Source organism: Phacochoerus africanus, chromosome 4 (genome assembly GCF_016906955.1).
Source record: "Phacochoerus africanus isolate WHEZ1 chromosome 4, ROS_Pafr_v1, whole genome shotgun sequence".
NCBI classification, from domain to species: Eukaryota; Metazoa; Chordata; class Mammalia; order Artiodactyla; family Suidae; genus Phacochoerus; species Phacochoerus africanus.
The window spans coordinates 64,980,431-64,998,515 of record NC_062547.1 but is presented as its reverse complement, the minus strand read 5'-3'; the positions used below and the strand labels follow the sequence as shown (position 1 = coordinate 64,998,515).

The following is an 18,085-nucleotide window of genomic DNA, read 5'->3' as shown; positions in this document are numbered from 1 at the left end:
ACTTCTTGAGTAGGGATAAGTATGTGAAGTTGCCCATCTCAAGCACCTGAAATTACCCTGAGCTTCCTACAGACCTAGGAATAAATAACTCATAATAGGGATGGTGATGATAGGGAAAAGAAGAATTGAATGCTTCTTCCTTTACATCTCAGGTGATTCACAAGAGATAAAATTTCCAATATTTTATTAATTTTCCACTTGCTTCTTTTTATGACTCTATGCAGAAAGCAATGTTTCAAAACCTTGAAGCAGAGGGACCAGGACATACATTTTGAAAAGATAGATATTTTTTGGTAGTATATTTAACTACTCTTATATTCTGTAACTTGAGGGTTAGAAAATGTAGGGTGATGGAACTCCTGAGAAAGACCTGGGTCTACCAAAATGCAATCTGGTAGGACTTTTGATCTTACCCTGACACACCCATCTGGCAAGGAAATTTAGTGATCAAAGTCTTCTTAAATTTATTTCTTTTTTTCAAAGGAAGCTTTTTAGATTATCTTTCTATAGCCTTATGTAACATATCTAAAATATTATTTTTTAGGTTAATTAAAAAATCTTTTGAAGTATATCCTCTACTTCCATGGACGATCTGAAGTATTATTCTTTGAGCCATTGAGAGAGGATAAAAAAGACTTTGTCATGTGTATTTGCAGAAATCCATTGTGTCAGCATGTGAAAGAAGTTGTGGTGGACATGTTTGATCCTCAATTCCTGCAAAATTTGGAATTTTTTTGTGCCCCACAGTGCATTTGGAAAACTATCAGCAGATCAAGGGCTAGCTGTGGCCCAGTGCCTCAGCCACGTTGGTTAAAACCCTTTTCTGAAGGCTCTCCTTCCTACAAAGACTCTGAAAGGTGCTGAAGGTCTATCATCAGGAAAACCAGCCTCAAGAGATATTCATACAAACAACATCCAAAAGAATGAGGATGTTCACACCACAGTCTGGATTTCTTAATTGTTTTGTTCTGTTTTCTATGGGTTTATTTAGTCACTCAGTCATAAATATTTATTACTCACCATGTCCAAGGCAGAGATCAAGAAACACACAGGTCCTGCCTTCATGGAGCTCTCAGGGGGAGGTAAAGTAATTTTGTGCAGTTAGAGTTGATTTAGAAGCTAAAAGAGTCCTTTAAGTCATGTCTCTATAGCTGTGTAGTTGAAGTATAAACCATTTGACACCATCTTCTTTCATCCTCACACCAAGTTTCACAAAGTTTGAAAACTCAGATCATGACATGCATATTTTGGATTTTGTGGGCCAGTGTTCAGTCTGGGTTCTCTAGAGAAATAGAACTGATAGGATACACACACACACACGAAGATTTATTATGAGATACTGACTCACATGATAGTGGACACTGAGAAGTCCCACAGTCTTGCCATCTCCAAGCTGGAGACCCAGGAAAACCAGTGGTACAGTTGGAAGACCTGAGAACCAGACTGCTGATGATATGGACTCCAATTTGGGTCTGAAGACTTGAGAACCGTGAGTGTGGAGAGCAGAAGATTGATATCCCTGCTCAAATAGGCTGAGTTAATTTAACTGGCTTCCACATTTTTATTCTATTCAGAGTCTCAATGGATTGGGTGATGCTCATCCACACTGGAGAGGACCATCAGCTCTACTTGGTCCATCAGTTCAAATGCTGATCACTCTGGAGACAGCCTCACAGATACACTCAGAACCCATGGTTGATCAGTTGGCTGGGTATCCTATGGCCCAGTCAATTTGACACACAAAACTAACCATCACTGCCAGATAAGTATAGAAACATCCCAGATCTGCCATTGTAGCATGAAAACTGCTATAGACACTCATAAGTGAATGATCATGACTTTTTTTTTTGGTCTTTTAGGGCTGCACCTATGGCATATGGAGGTTCAAGGCTAGCAGTCAAATAGGAGCTGTAGCTGCTGGCCTATGCCACAGCCACAGCAACACAGGATTTGAGCCACATCTGCAACCTATAACACAGCTCACAGCAATGCCAGATCCTTAACCCACTGGCAAGGCCAAGGATTGAACCTGCATCCTCATGGATTCTAGTCAAATTTGTTTCTGCTGAGCCACGAAGGGAACTCCTGATCATGGCTGTGGTTTTTTTTTTAAAGGAAAGTTAGGATATCCAGCTTTTATTTATGACAAAAGTTCATAAAACTGTGATGGCTAAGTTAATGAGAGCGAATGAAGTTCCCCATTGACACTATTAATAACACATGAGAGATTGAAATATCATCTGCAATATAACTGCTGATAATGTAATGAATAACCATAAGAGTGAAATACCTTGTATTTTCACAAGTTTTGTATGTTTGCTCACTAATTCTTTATCTGTCTCAATGCATATTTTTAACATCATCATTCATAACACACCTTAGCAGATCCTACTTCAGGTTATACTAAGTGTTTTTTCAACTTCTTCAAAAATATTTGACCCAGAGTAGTTCCATGCAGACCCTTCATAGTTACCAATTCCTCAGTCATTTTAAACTCAGCACTCATCAACCTCTCAGGCCTAGTCTCCTCAATACTGTTACTATCATGGCTGTGTTTTAATAAAGCTTTATTTATGGATACCGAATGTGAATTTCATGTGATGTTCACATGACACCAGATATTATTTTGATTTTTTTTCACCCATTAAAAAATGTAAGTGGGATAGTTCCTGCTGTGGTGCAGTGGGTTAAGAATCTGACTGCAGTGGCTTGGGTTACTGTAGAGGTGCAGATTTGATCACCATCCTGGTGCAGTGGATTAAAGGATCCAGCATTGCTGCAGCTGTGGCTTGGATTCAGTCCTTGGCCTGGGAACTTCCATATGCTGTGGGGTGTGTCCATAAAAAATGCAAATTATCTATCGATGGATGAATGGATAAAGCAAATGTGATACACACACACACACACACACACACACACACAGGAATATTGTTCAGCCATAAGAAAAAATGAAATCCTGTCATTTGTGATATCATGAAGGGACCTTGAGGGCATTATGTTAAGTGAAATAAGTCAGAGAAAGACAATAATGTATGATCTCACATATATGTAGAATCTAAAAGCAAATAAATAAAAAATCAAGCTCATAGATACAGAAAACACATTGGTGGTTACCTGAGGCAGGCAATGGGGGTAGGCAAAAAGGATTAAGGTGGTCAAAAGCTACAAACTTCCAGTTATGAAACGAAGAAATCATGGGGATGTAATATACAGCATGGTGACTATAGTTAACAGTAGTACAGTGTTGCCCTACTTGGAAGTTGCAAAGAGAATAAATCTTAAAAGTCCTCATCATAAACAAATTGTAAATATGTATGGGGGACAGATGTTAATGAGACTTACTGTGTGATAGTGGTGAAACACACACAAATGTTGAATTGTGTTGTACATCTGAAACTAATGTTACATGTCAATCATAATCGAAAATGTAAAAATTATTCTAGCTTGTGAGCTGTACATAAACAGGTGGTAAGTAAGCCAGGTTTGGCCGAAGGGCCATAGTTTGCAACCCCCTGTCCTAGGATGTTGAGGAAAGCTCTTCATCCTATTGGAAATGTACCCATTAACTCTTCAAATATTTGATGAACACTTAGTCTTTTGCAAGGCATGATGTCAAACAGAAGGAAACTAAAGTGAAAAGGCATACATGATCCCCATGTCCAGGATTGTTGAAGACCTGTGTATTAGCTCAGGCTGTCATAACAAAATACCATCGATTATGTAGCTTGAACAACAGATATTTATTTTCCCACAGTTCTGGAGATCAGGTTTGATCTTAATCAAGTCTAAGATCAAGATTTGACAGGGTTCTGTTTCTAGTAAGAGCTCTCTTCCTGGCTTGTAAATGGCTGCCTTCTCACTTTGTGCTTACATGGCCTGTTCTCCATGCTTAAGTGTATAAAGAGAGAAAATGCAAGATTTCTTGCATCTCTTCTTACAAGGACACTAATCCAACCATAGGGGCCCCATGCTTATTTAACTCTAAGTATCTCCTAAAGGCCCCATCACTAAATACCATCACATTGTGAGTTTAGTGGAGGCACAAACATTTAGTCCATAACAATGTGTAAAGAAAAAGGGAATATACAGTAAAGTAGATACTGTGGTCTAGGGGACACCGAGCCCCTGCAGGGACATGGCAGGAGTGGAACACAGCTCTGGCTTGGAGGATAGTTGGGAGAGAGCTCTGGGTCTGCTGATGGCAGCATCCCTAGGTGATTACGGTTTGGGGGGCAGATTTCAGCATTTGCCTTCATATCTCATGGCTTGTTTTTGAATGTTAAGTGAGAAAACAAAGATTAAATTCTGGTATGAAATCCAAAGATGAACAATAGTTAACCAGAGAGGCATTCCCACTATGGCACAGTGGGTGAAGAAATTGACTGCAGGGGCTTGGGTCACTGTGAGGTACAGGTCTAATCTCCAGCCTGGTGCAGTGGGTTAAAGGATCCTATGTTACTGCAGCTGCAATAGGTTGTGCATAGGTCATAGCTGCAGCTCAGATTCAGTCCTTGGCCTGGGGAACTTCCATATGCCATGACTGTGGCCATAAAAGAGTTAATCAGGGAAAGTAAGCATGTGGGGTTTCCCAGTTCACTTCTCCAGAGCTATATCACAGAGTTAGAAATGTCCATGAGACAAGGCTCTGAAGTGGGGTTACACTTCTCATGCTAGAGTTCCAGTACAAGACCACACCATGAAGAAGAGTGGGTAGAACATGGTGGAAGATAGTATGAGAAGAATTATATAAACACACACACACACACACACACATACATACATATACACACATATGCATATATATACATATAAAATTTATATAAGACTGGGTAACTATCTGTATAGCAGAAATTGACACAAGAATGTAAATCAACTCTAATAAAAACAGAAGAGTGGGTAGGAAGGGGATGGGAGGGCTATGATACAAGGTTGAAGAGGTTTCTCCATTCAGTTATCCATTTTGGGGGTTGGCTGTGAGCAACTCACCTCACTGGCTTACCTCTTTTTGGATATAATGGTCATTGTGTGAATGAGGAAACGGGGACACCTTTATACCCCTAATGGAGAACATAGAATCTGGACACCTGAAAAATGTAAGAAGCTCTAGAAGTTGGAAGTTAAGGAGCCCATGTGTCATGGAACTGGAAGTTTACAAGTCAGTTCCTTCAAAACTGCCGACAACAGACTCTGCATATATGCAGTTCTGGAGTCTTGGGATGACAGCCATAAAAAGAACAATGCCATTTGCTGCAACATGGATGGAACTAGTGACTCTCATACCAAGTGAAGTAAGTCAGAAAGAGAAAGAAAAATACCATATATCACTTACATCTGGAATCTAATATATGCACAAATGAACGTATCAACAGAAAAAGAAACTCATGAACATGGAGAACAGACTTGTGGTTGCCAAGGGGGAGAGAGAGTAGGATGGACTGGAAGTTTGGGGTCAGTAGATGCAAACAGATTTAGAATGGATAAGCAATGAGATCCTGCTGTATAGCACAGGGAACTATCTCTAATCACTAGTGATGGAACATGATGGATGATAATATGAGAGAAATCAATCATCTATCTATCTATCTATCTATCTATCTATCTATCTAACGGCATCACTTTTCTGTACAGTAGAAATTGATAGAACATTGTCAATCAACTATAATAATTTTTTTAATAAAAAAGTCACCACAAAAATACAGACAACAGAATCTACATATATGCAGTCCTTGAGTCCTGGGATGACTTTCCCATCCAGAGGTTGGGCGTTTGGGTCTTAGTGACTGGAGCCTGCAACAGTGAGAGTAAGGGTTATGGGAATTCCTTAGGATTAGAGGGTCACATGGAAAGAGGGGCATTGGGAAAGGAGTTGAGAAACAAAGTGAATGGAGGGGACAATTGGGGGCTGCTGGGGAATGCAGGAGCCTGTGAGACTGAGCTACACTGGTCAATCTTCCTTTAGGGTGTTCTGGGGGAGATCAAATGACTGATAGTGAGTTGGGGCAGGGACCTGGGAAGAACCAGGTGGGAAATTTTGTAAGCAATGGAAGATTGGGGAAATAGTGAGGGGGCTGGATAAGAATTGGGTTGTATTGGAAGAGATTGGCACTGGGGGGCCTGAGGAGACATTCGGTTCTGTGGAGGAGCTGGGGGGAAGGTGGGAGCATGTTGGAATTGGAGAGCAGCTGTATTGTGGTAACTGCAGTTGCAAAGAGAGTGTAAAGGATGGATGACAGAAACTAGGAGGACAGAAGATACGGAGAGATATTTGGGATGGATGTGGAACTCAGAGGGCTTGTGGGGATTCAGGAGGGTGGGATGAATAGGTCTGATGTGGTACAGAAACTGGGAGAATAGAAGGGGCAAGAGTATTAAATGGGGGTGGTCTGGGGAGAATGAGAAGAGCTAGCTGGACTGGGAGATCTTGGGGACCCTCTGAGGATTATTGACCAGCACCCCGGGATGGACAGAAGTCCTATGGTTCTCAGGTGACTGAAACCACTGAGCACACACAGGGTGGGTAAAAGGGTGAAATATGAGAAACCGGAAAGTGTTGTTAAAGAAAGCAATGAGATATGAGGGTCCTGGAAGAATGGAAAGGGGTGGGAACTTGGGGAGGAAATTACAGGAATTTTGGTATGGGGTGGAATGTGTGGGGGAGATGGAGGAAGGCTTCTGGGGGCTGGTTACCTAGTAGAACTCAGGGGGCCAAGTGAGGGGCTGAGAAGCTGCTGCCGGAAGGGGGATATGGGAGAACCTGGAGAGAATGGGCAAGGCTGGGCAGATACGAGACCAGGGAGGGAAATAGGAGACGGGTATTTGGATGGTTCTTTGGAAGCTGAGGGCAGTGAGATTCTGGGGTTGGTGGAAGTAAGTGAATCAGGGATATTGGAATGGGAGAGAAAATGGGACAATGAGGGCATGGGCAAGGGGGTCTAGATTGGCTGGGGGAGGGGCTGCAGATTTAGGGAGGACTAGAAAGATAAAAGTTTGCAGATTACAGGGATGATTTCAGGACAGAGTGGGGAGGGTGTGAAAGGGACTAAGTCATGAGAAATGAGAAAAAACCTGGAGAAGCCAGGGAAGAGATCAGTCCTAGAAGCTCTTCCAAGAAAAGAGAAGGAAAAGGAGCAGCTGTACCTGTAGCTCTCTTCTCTGCTCCCTCACCCATGGCAGTGCTGTCTTACAATGCCTTAGAGCAACTATTCTTTGGAGTATAAGTACAGAATTGACTCTGTATTCAGAGAGAACATAGGATGGGTTTATGACTTCAAAAGAAATCCAGGAAAAATGCAGAACATTTGGAAATACTTAGAAAGCACAAGGGAAAGCAACAATATCAGCAATCCCACACTGGAAAAAATCATGGTTGACTTGATGTGCATTTTTCCCTCTGTTACTGTCTCCTGTTCTTTGATTTTCTTGTCATCCACACTCAGGTAGGTAATACCCCATGGTTCTACCATGTGTCCCCATGGGGCACACTTGATTCTCACCACTGCCATGTTATTCTGAAGCCAAAGAGTGTGTCTTTGTTCTGGCGCTGGTGGCTTCCATTGATGACAACTACCACTCACTGAGAACTAACCACTTGGCATGTGAAATCCTTTGAAGTCAGTACGTGTTCACCAACTTCAGGCACTCCTCTGACAGCATCATGAATTTTGATATTCATTTTTTAAACTTTCAAAAGTATAGTTGATTTACAATGTGCCAATTTCTGCTGTATAGCAAATTTTTTTGATATCCATGATGTTTGCTGCCACATTTATCTTTAACTTGACTCTCAGCTTTCTTTTTTTCTATTTTAGGGCCACACCTGCAGCATATGGAAGTTCCCATGCAAGGGGTATTCCACAGCTACAGCAATACAAGGTCTGAGCCGCATCTGGGACCTACACCACAGCTCTTGGCAATGGCGGTTTCGTAACTGCTGAACAAAGCCAGGGATTGAACCTATATCCTCATGGATAATCATTGTGTTAATTTCTGCTGTGCCACAATGGGAATGCCCTCAGTTCTTTCTATTTTCTTTTTGTTCTTTTTTTACTTAGCATTATCCTAAACAATAATGAATTTTTCTTTGGTATGCATTAAAAGAAGTCTAAGTTTATAAAAATTAAAAAATTAATCTATATATCAACTACCATCTCAAGGATTATATTTTGGAAGGAATTTTGAAATTATTTTCATTTTACTCATAGCACTTGCCTCAGTTTTTACTGAGGTCCATTCATTGTGCAATTGCTAACTCACAGATTACTCTTTCACCAGATTTCTAACTCTAAGGAGTAAGAAATATGTCTATTTTGCCTCCACATTGGATATACAGAGCCACACATGTAGCATAGTGTCAGACCCATGGTAAGAATTGTTATTTGTTAAAGGAGAAAACAGATTATTATTTTTTTTGGCTTTTTGCTAATGGCACATGGAGGTTCCCGGGCCAGGGGTTCAATCAGAACTGCAGCCGTCAGCCTACACCACAGCTACAGCAATGACAGATCCGAGCTGCATCTGTGACTTACACCACAGCTCATGGCAACACCAGATCCTTAACCCACTAAGAGAGGCCAGGGATCAAAGCTGTAACCTCATGGTTCCTAGTCATATTCATTTCCACTGCATCATGATGAGAACTCCAGAAAACAGATTATTTCATACATCGAACAACTCTACAAGCAATGGACTCATTTTAATACCCATTTTATGGATGAAAAAAAAATGAGACCTAAGGATATGAACTAATTTGTCCATTGTCACACAGCTAGCAAGCTAGCAAGCTGAGCCTCCTGGGAACATATGTTCCCAGTTGTAAATATGCATAAGCATCAATGCTCAATACTGAGAAAATGCCTGAAGGGAAGTTGGTGGGAGATGAACTTGGAAGGTCCGCTTGGAGTGATATTTGGAAGGAATCTGCATATACTGAGAAAAAGAGAAGTTTGGACTTTATACTATCTGCCTTATAAAGCACTTTGAAGCTTTAAGACAAGAAAGTGACAACCTCCCCCACAAAAATATTTATGTGTTTTAGATATCATTGTTTTTTGTGGAGAGAGTCTTGAGAAAAAATAGTCTGGAAAATTTTAAAATATTTTTCTATTCCTAAAACCCAGAGATGAAACCTCTATGGGTGAGAATCATACAAGTCAGAGTATGAATATAACTAGCCATTGACTGAAGTAATTATTCCCCTATTTGGATCTCTTTCATTTTAGTAAATTAATGGTTTAATTTTTTTATTCTTTAATTTATTTTATTTTTTTCCCACTGTACAGCATGGGGATCAAGTTACTCTTACATGTATACATTTTTTCCCCACCCTTTGTTCTGTTGGAATATGAGTATCTAGACATAGTTCTCAATGCTACTCAGCAGGATCTCCTTGTAAATCTATTCTAAGTTGTATCTGATAACCCCAAGCTCCCGATCCCTCCCACACCCTCCCTCTCCTGTCGGACAGCCACAAGTCTATTCTCCAAGTCTATGATTTTCTTTTCTGTGGAGATGTTCATTTGTGGTGGATATTAGATTCCAGTTATAAGTGATATCATATGGTATTTGTCTTTGTCTTTCTGACTTATTTCACTCAGTATGAGAGTCTCTAATTCCATCCATGTTGCTGCAAATGGCATTATGTCATTCTTTTTTATGGCTGAGTAGTATTCCACATCCAGTCCTAGTCCTCTCCCTGGAACTCACCTCCAGAGTCTGAGTCTCAGGGCCCAACCTCTGCCTGAGTGTCTCAGGCCATGGTGTGTGGGGCAGTGGTCCAGGGGATCTGCGGAGCTCTCACTCTGCTCTGCCCTCCTCAGTCCAGCTATTGCATTTTCTTGGCAACTTTGAGGTCTCTCCATCTCAGCTGACCACCCAGTTGGTTAGATGCCTTGCCATGGTGTATGTTCTTTTCTCTTTCACAGCTCCCTCTCAGGAGTGCTAGTCCTGTCCTGATTCTCTCTCTCTCTCTCTTTCTCTCTCTTCTTTTGGTCTACCCAGTTACATGGAAGGTTTCTTGCCCTTTTTGATGTTTAAGTTATTCTGCCAGTGTTCAGTAGATGTGCTGTGTGAATCATTCTACATGTAGATGTGTTTTTGATGTGTTTGTGGGAGAAAGTGAGCACAATATCTTACACCTCCACAATCTTGATCCTTCTCCCCTACATATCCTTCTTGATATATTTATATGTATGATTCATTTTGTTGTACACTGTACACCTGAAACTAATACAACACTGTGAGACAACCATACTCCAATAAAACAAAGTAAAATTTAAAAAATAACTAAGTTGTGGGGTGAAAGAATGAACTTTTAGGAGTTCCAGTTGTGGCTCAGTGGTTAACAAGTCCAACTAGGAACCTTGAGGTTGTGGGCTTGATCCCTGGCCTTGCTCAGTGGGTTAAAGATCTGGCATTGCCATGAGTTGTGGTATAGGTCACAGATGGTTGCTGTGGCTGTGGTGTGGGCTGGCAACTACAGCTCCAGTTAGACCCCTAGCCTAGGAACCTCCATATGTCATGGGTGGTTTCTATTGCCCTAGAAAAGACAATAAAATAAAATAAAATAAATAAAATAAAATAAAATAAAATAAAATAAGCTGTGGGGTAGAAGAATGAATTTTTAGGAGTTCCCTATTGGCTCATTGGGTTATGGATCCAGTGTTTTCACAGTTGTGGCCTGAGTTTGATCCCTGGCCTTGGAAGTTCCTCATGTTATGCAGCCAAAGAAACCAAAAAAATGCAGTGCAGCCCTACTGTACAGCACAGGGAAATATGTCCATCCTATTGGGTTGGAACTTAGTAAAGACAGTATGAAAAAATGTGCATATAAAAAAAGAAATTGACATAAAAAATTTAGTGATGGTAAATAAATAAACTAAATTATATGGCACCAAAAGATCTAAATATATATCTTATAATTAACAAATATTTTATAATGTAGGGTTAAATGAAAAGCTCTAATTTGTGATATAAATATAAAAATCTTAATTGTTTAGACAAAATTACATGAATCCAAAGAGTATAGTGCTCAAGGTTTCATATTAAGGGAACTCAATTATTTTCTTTTTTGAAAGGGTAATAATTTTCTGGAAATACCAGGGCTCTGTCTCCACCACAAGTCAATGCTTTGAGAATCCAATTGTCCTAATCAAGACAGATTCCTCACTTTTAGACCTTTGAGAAAAGTTGGAATCATGGTTGGGATAAGGTGATAGAGGTTAGACCTCTAGAAAGCAGATAGGTTCATGGATTTACCTAACTTCTAACCTGGTCTCTTGGGAACAGAGAATCATTAAGAGAAACTTCTGTCTAGACAAGTGTACTGAGGGAAATCATGTGCTTGAGGTTGGAGTAACAAGAAGGAAATGTCCCTAATGAGCAGACCTGAGGATCCATAAATACCTCCTCTGCTGCAGTCTTTCAGCTTCTACAGCCTTGAGGTGAAGGAAACATGCTTGCTGTTTTTGGAGTCCTGCATCTGTCTGAGACTAACACTTCACTCCTTCTATCTTGTCTGAGAACACAGCTTCAGACTCCATCATCAACCAACTGTAAGTAATTCAGAATTCCACAGATCTTCCTTTCAGAGTACCCATCCAGGTGAATCTAGGGGCAGAATAGCTAATTCAGGTAAGATTCAGAGAGAATGGACGCTAAGGTCATCTGAGATCCTAATGAGCCTAGCTTCGAGCCAAGAGTTGGACATGTTTGTTGTTAGTTGACTAATTTATAAGTACTTTGTTAATATGCAAAAAAGAGAAATACCTGTTGAATTTTCCAATACAAAGATAATTGTTGACAATTAAGTGATGTTAATGGAAGTCCAGTTAGGTAAAACTGAGGACAGAACTGAAACCATAAAATGGTTCCAATAAAATTAGAATATAATAGAGGAGTTTTGTAGTTAGAGAGTAGGAAAATTGAGTAATAGGTTTAGAGGCAAGTACGTGGAAGTGAGGGCATTTAAAAAAATATTATAGGGTTATCTAAGAATGTTCTGTATTTGTTAGCAAGATACAGACTCATGGATACTTCCTTACAAGCACAGTCGTGAGCCAGGCATATCATAATATCTTCTCTCACATTAGGTATTCACATTTAAAATAAATTTAATTGAATAGGTCAAAGGGGAATACTAAAGAATTATTTCATTACTGGTGAGGCTGCATATGCTTTGGGGTTTGTTATCATTTTCCTCTGTTGCTAATTGACCATACAATTTCTTTGCACAGTTTATGTATTGGGTTATGAGTTTCTATTGTATTTGATTACAAGCTTTCAACCAGAGAGTGTAGGTTTTCCCACCAGTTTTACTCTGTTGCATTTAATTATTTCATATCTGTATAGATGTATTGGGGATGATGTTTGAGAGGTTAAAATTTTTGTGTGGCCAAATCTATCCTTCAGTCAAATTGTGTCCTCTATTTGTTTTTAAACATAGAAAGTTTTCTTGCATCCTGAATGGTAATAATCTCTTTTCATGTCTATTTCACTTACCATTTCATTTTGATTCCACTACACTTAACCTAGTTTTATTTTGTGCCATCCTATTTATGAATTATCATTTCCACTTAATTTTTTCTATATAAGTGTACACATATATGAAACCACAAATGTGAACCAAGCAGTGGGTTTCCTGCTCATTTAGATCTTATATTATAATGGAGAAGGCAGGGTTCAAAGAAATAAATACATGCATGGCATAATATCCTCCAGGGTAATTCACCTGAGGAAAGGGGCTAGATAATTGTGACAAATGCAGGACATTATAGAGTAGATATGGGGAGGACTTCGCATGATGTATGAGAAAGAGAACCTGGACCAGTGTCAAAAGGATACCTACTATTGCATTTAGAATAGATAAGCAACGAGGTCCTACTGTACAGCACAGGGAACTATATCAAGCCTCTTGGAATACATCATAATTGAAGGTAATATGAGAAAAAAATGTATATACATGTATGACTTGGCCACTATGCTGTACAGCAGAAATTGACTCAACACTGTAAATCACTTCTACCCTAATAAAAAATAAATTTAACAAAAAGGACACCTACAGGATGTGTCCAAAAAAGAGATAAAAAAAAATTAAAGCCCAAGCATAACAAAGGAAAGAATTCTACAAAGAAAAATGAGAGAAAGGCCAAACTCACCCATCATTGGACCACTAAAATTAGTGTGGCAAAATAAACATGAATAGTTACAGTAATAACAATTGGATCATGGCCCTGAGGTTGATAACACGATGTGTGTTCTCCACATCTGTTTTAGCATTTCCCTGCCTCTGTTCTGCTTCATCATCTACTATCAGCAATTTCGTGAGATTGCATTCTTTCAAGTTCATGCAATATATATTTATTTAGCTACAGTTCCCAACTAAGTCTGCTGGTGCTGGGTGTAGGGGGAAGGTAGTGAGTATATACAACATTGTTATACATCTCAAGGCACTCACAGTCTAGTAGGGAAAAGAAGACATGGAATTAGTGTGCATCCATCCCTTGTGGTGCAGCAGGTTAAGGATCCAATATTGTCACTTCAGCAGGTCAGGTTGCTGCCATGGCTCAAGATCTACCCACGGCCCTGGAACTTCCACATGCCATAAGCACATCTAAAAAAAAAGCCATATTGACTATATCCAATCTCTTGGAACAGACCATGATGGAAAATAATATATGAAAAGGAATGTATGTTGGTGTCACTTTGCCAGACAGCAGAAATTGGTACATCACTGTGAATCAACTATATCTTAATTAAAAAATAATTAAATCATATTGATAGCCCATACAACAAAATTAAGTGTATGTTGAAGTTTTCTTTCCCTGTGGAAACGTTAAAGGGGGGGCCGTCCTTGGGAAGTTCCCTAGTGGTCTACTGGTTAGGACACAGCATGTTCACCATTGTGGCCAGGATGCAATCCCTGCTCTGGGAACTGAGATCTCACATCAAGCCACCGCATGCCACAGCAAAAATAAAAATAAAAATAAATCATGAAAGAGAGGCCTACAGGCAGTTGGGAAGATGGAGAAGGGGTGAAAAATTCCAAATGGCCCAGTAGGTGAGACTCCAAGCAGAGAGATGGAGGTGTATGATGACAATGCTGGACACCTGAAACTAACACAACATTGTAAGTCAACCACGTGCCAATAAAATTAAAATTAATTAATTTAATGCAAAAAATAAAAAATAAATTTAATAAAAACCTTTCACCATGTCATCTTTTAAAACCCACCCTTTGGAATTCCTGTCATGAATCAGCAGTTAATGAACCCAACGAGCATCCATGCAGACAGGGTTTGATCCCTGGCCTCACTCAGTGGGTTAAGGATCCAGCGCTGCTATGAGCTGTGATGTAGGTCTCAGACGAGGCTCAGATTTGTATTCCTGTGGCCCTGGCATAGCCTGGTGCTACAGCTCTGATTGGACCCCTAGCTTGGGAACCTCCATATGCCACGGGTGCAGCCCTAAAAAGACAATAAAAAAAATAAATAAAACCCACCCACCCTTTGATGTACCTTGTGTATTTTTTTCTGAAGTTTGTTTTTATTAACTTTGCTCATTTTTCTAGTGGGATGTTCAATCAGTAAGATGTCTTTGGATAAATTTTGTTTGCTGCCTTGTTAGGTATGTTGGGTTGATTTGGTGTCAGAACCAAGGAAGCTTTCTCCTCATCACAATTTCCCAGGACCATCTGAGCTTATTAAATCATTTTTCCTGTTCATATTTATTTATTTCTTATATCTATGTTTTTGTGATTATTTCCCAGGTGTCTAAATACACATAGGACCCAAAATATTCATAGCGGAATTGAAGGCCATAGTTATATGTCCATCAGTACATTAACAACTAGAATTTGGGTATAATTTCTTTTTTTTGAAAAGGAAAATAATATATTTTAATAGAATGCCATTTTGATTCAAGCATAGTTGATTTACAGTGTTGTTCCAGTTTCTACTGCACAGCAAAGTGACCCAGTCACATATATATAGACATTCTTTTTCTCATATTATCTTCCATCATGTCTACCCCAAGAGATTAGATATAATTCCCTGTGATGTACAATAGGACCTCACTGCCTATCCCATTCTAATGTAATAGTTTGCATCTGCAGATCCCAAACTCCCTGTGCATCCCATTTCCTTCCCCCTCACCCTTGGCAATCACAAGTCTGTTCTTCATTTCTGTGAGTCTGCTTCTGTTTTGTAGATAAGTTCATCTGTGCCATGTTTTAGATTCCACATAAGTGATATCGTACAGATTTGTCTTTCTCTTTCTAACTTACTTCACTTAGTATGTATAAGGGTATGGTTAGATAATCTGATGTTGACAGCTTGTCTTGTCTCATTCTTTTCCTAAATGTTGTGGTTGGATGTGAGTAGAGCCTGGTACTCACATGGCCCAAGAGACCACAGTGCTCAGTGTGTGTGTAGTAGGGCATGATAGTCTTTAGAAAAAAGAGTAGCTGAGCTTCTATACCCCAAAACATTCCCCTGGAAATTCAGATGACAGAATGTTAACAGAATATGAAAACAAAATTAGATCCATTTCCATGCTCAGCTTTCCTTGGAAACAAAATCAATAAAGCGCAGGGAACAACACGTGAATTGGAGAATCCCTGTACCATGAAGTTCAGCAGAGGCAGGAAGGCCATTTCATTCCATAGCATTCTCTGGCCCCATTTTTCATCACCCTCTCTGTTTCTCATACCCCTGGACACATTGACTTTCTTTTGAGCATTGAGTATCGGTAACAAGTGGCTTCTTCAGGGTCCTTGTCCTGTCCTTTCCTCCTGTTAGACACATCTTTCCTTAACCTTCCAACCTCTATTCCTTAAGGTTTCTGTTCAAATGTTACCTTGTTCTCCAGCCCACCTACACACTCAATGAAGAGTAACACCCCATCCACTGTCTCCATTATACACTCTCTCTTTTTCTTCATTTTACTTGTCAGCATTTGACATGTCATGCTATGATTTTGAATTTGCTAATATTATTTTCCATCATTGAACCATAGCGACTTTTCTCTCTCATCACACTATACTCCTTGCCTTCAAGATGATAAGTATGCAATTTATAGGTCCCAAGATCTTGGAAGAAATTCTCACGAAAAGTACAAAATACTTGACCTCTTGGGGGAAAGGCTGAGAGATGAGCAGGTATTTGTAATCAGAGATGGCACAGGGAAGGCCCTGAGGGGGTGAAATTTCATGTCAAAATTATAGGCATTGATTACATGACTGCAAAATGTAAATTGTAGTATTTCACTATGCCAGTGACAGCCATTTTTGTAAAAATTAGTCATATTATTTTTTGTTTACTTCCAGGTCATTTCCTCTGCCACATGGAACCAAGGAATGATACCCAAATTTCAGAATTTCTTCTTCTGGGAATATCAAATGAACCAGAACTGCAGCCCCTTATATTTGGGCTTTTCCTCTCCATGTACCTGATCACTGTGTTTGGGAACCTACTCATTTTCCTGGCCATCATCTCAAACCCTCATCTCCGCACACCTATGTACTTTTTCCTCTCCAACCTGTCCTTTGTCGACATCTGTTTCACCTCTACCACCATCCCAAAAATGTTATGGAACATCCATATGCAGAGCAAAGGTATAACATACGCAGGCTGCATCAGCCAAACATACTTTTTACTACTCTTTGCAGGGTTGGATGACTTTCTCCTGACCGTGATGGCCTATGATCGCTTTGTGGCCATCTGCCGCCCCCTGCACTACACAGTCATCATGAACCCCTGGCTCTGTGGTTTGCTAGTTCTGGTGTCCTGGATGATGAGTGCCCTGAATTCCTTGATACAAACCTTAATGACATTGCGGTTGTCCTTCTGTAGAGTCTTGGAAATCCCTCATTTTTTCTGTGAACTCAACCAGGTGGTCCGAGGTGCCTGTTGTGACACCTTCCTTAATGACATAATGGTGTTCATTGCAGCTGGGCTGCTGAGTGGTGGTCCATTCATTGGAATACTTTACTCATATTCTAAGATAGTTTCTTCAATACGAGGAATCTCATCAACTCAGGGAAAGTATAAAGCATTTTCCACCTGTGTCTCTCACCTTTCAGCTGTTTCCTTATTTTATGGTACAATCCTAGGAGTGTATCTTAACCCTGCTGATGCCCACAGCTCATACAACAGCATAACAACCTCGGTGATGTACACTGTGGTCACACCCCTGCTGAACCCTTTCATTTATAGTCTGCGGAACAAAGACATAAAGGGGGCTCTCAGACGATTCATTGGACTATAAATGAAGCAATTATCCTGGGGCAAAGAAATGCTCATGATTGCTGGGCTCAAATAAATGGATCCAGAAATTGCTAGTCTTTGATCAGATTGTGAATGTAGAATTTGGTCTTTCTGTTACTTCCTGAAAATTCCATTCCTTTGAATTCAACTTGTCTCTACCCATAAGTAACTAAATTTACTAAGTTTTCTTCTCTATCAGAGCAGAAAACTATATAAATACAGTATAATATATAATATATTCGTGTATATATATATATATATATATATATATATATATATATATCCAATTTTTTTATTTGTCCATTTTCCTGCTTTCATACATTTTCCCCCAAACTTATATCAGAAATATGTTCAAAATCCCATTTATTTCTTAGGTCCATGTATTTTTTTTAATAATAATAATATCTGCTCAATGACAGATATTCCAAGTTTTTTCTTTTGTTTTACTAAAATAATGGTCATAAGTTGTCTTACTCATATGGAATAAGTTCTACTTGGCAATTTCTCTGTGTAATTTAAGTACCTCACTGTATTAGGTTTTTTTCTAATATATAGACAATTCTATGTCCATACTTCCACAAATGTTTTCCAAATCTGGTATAAGTAATACTTGTCAATTTCATTTTTTCCATAGGACAACATGTCTTTCTTAAGAATAATTTCTTCTCAAAAGACATATATTATCCCAAGTTTTTTTTCTTTTGATACCAAAAGAAGAGTCATTAGTTGCATTACTCATATAATAACTACATTGACAACCCAAGAAATTCATAAAATTTTATAATAGAGGAACATCTGATACCAGAATCATCCACATTTTTATATCA

At 39.4% G+C, this 18,085-nt stretch overlaps 2 protein-coding genes across 11 annotated transcripts in view; both read left to right on the top strand.

Annotated features, from left to right (window-relative positions):
* ADGRE2 (adhesion G protein-coupled receptor E2) overlaps positions 1-1,926 on the top strand; it is a 62,436-nt gene extending 60,510 nt beyond the window's left edge. For 4 of the 10 annotated variants that reach the window (XM_047776781.1, XM_047776784.1, XM_047776788.1 and 1 more), the window contains one exon: positions 545-1,909. The gene's annotated coding sequence lies outside the window, so the exon portion shown is untranslated. Of the gene's footprint in view, positions 1-544 lie in introns of all 10 variants that reach the window. The other 6 variants (XM_047776787.1, XM_047776790.1, XM_047776791.1 and 3 more) reach the window with 6 other exon arrangements.
* Positions 1,927-16,324: 14,398 nt separating this feature from the next.
* On the top strand, positions 16,325-17,317 carry LOC125124254 (olfactory receptor 7A17-like). Its single transcript, XM_047774401.1, has one exon. The coding sequence runs from the start codon at positions 16,336-16,338 to the stop codon at positions 17,257-17,259; it is 924 nt and encodes a 307-aa protein (XP_047630357.1). The 5' UTR covers positions 16,325-16,335; the 3' UTR covers positions 17,260-17,317.
* The last annotated feature ends 768 nt before the right edge of the window (positions 17,318-18,085 follow it).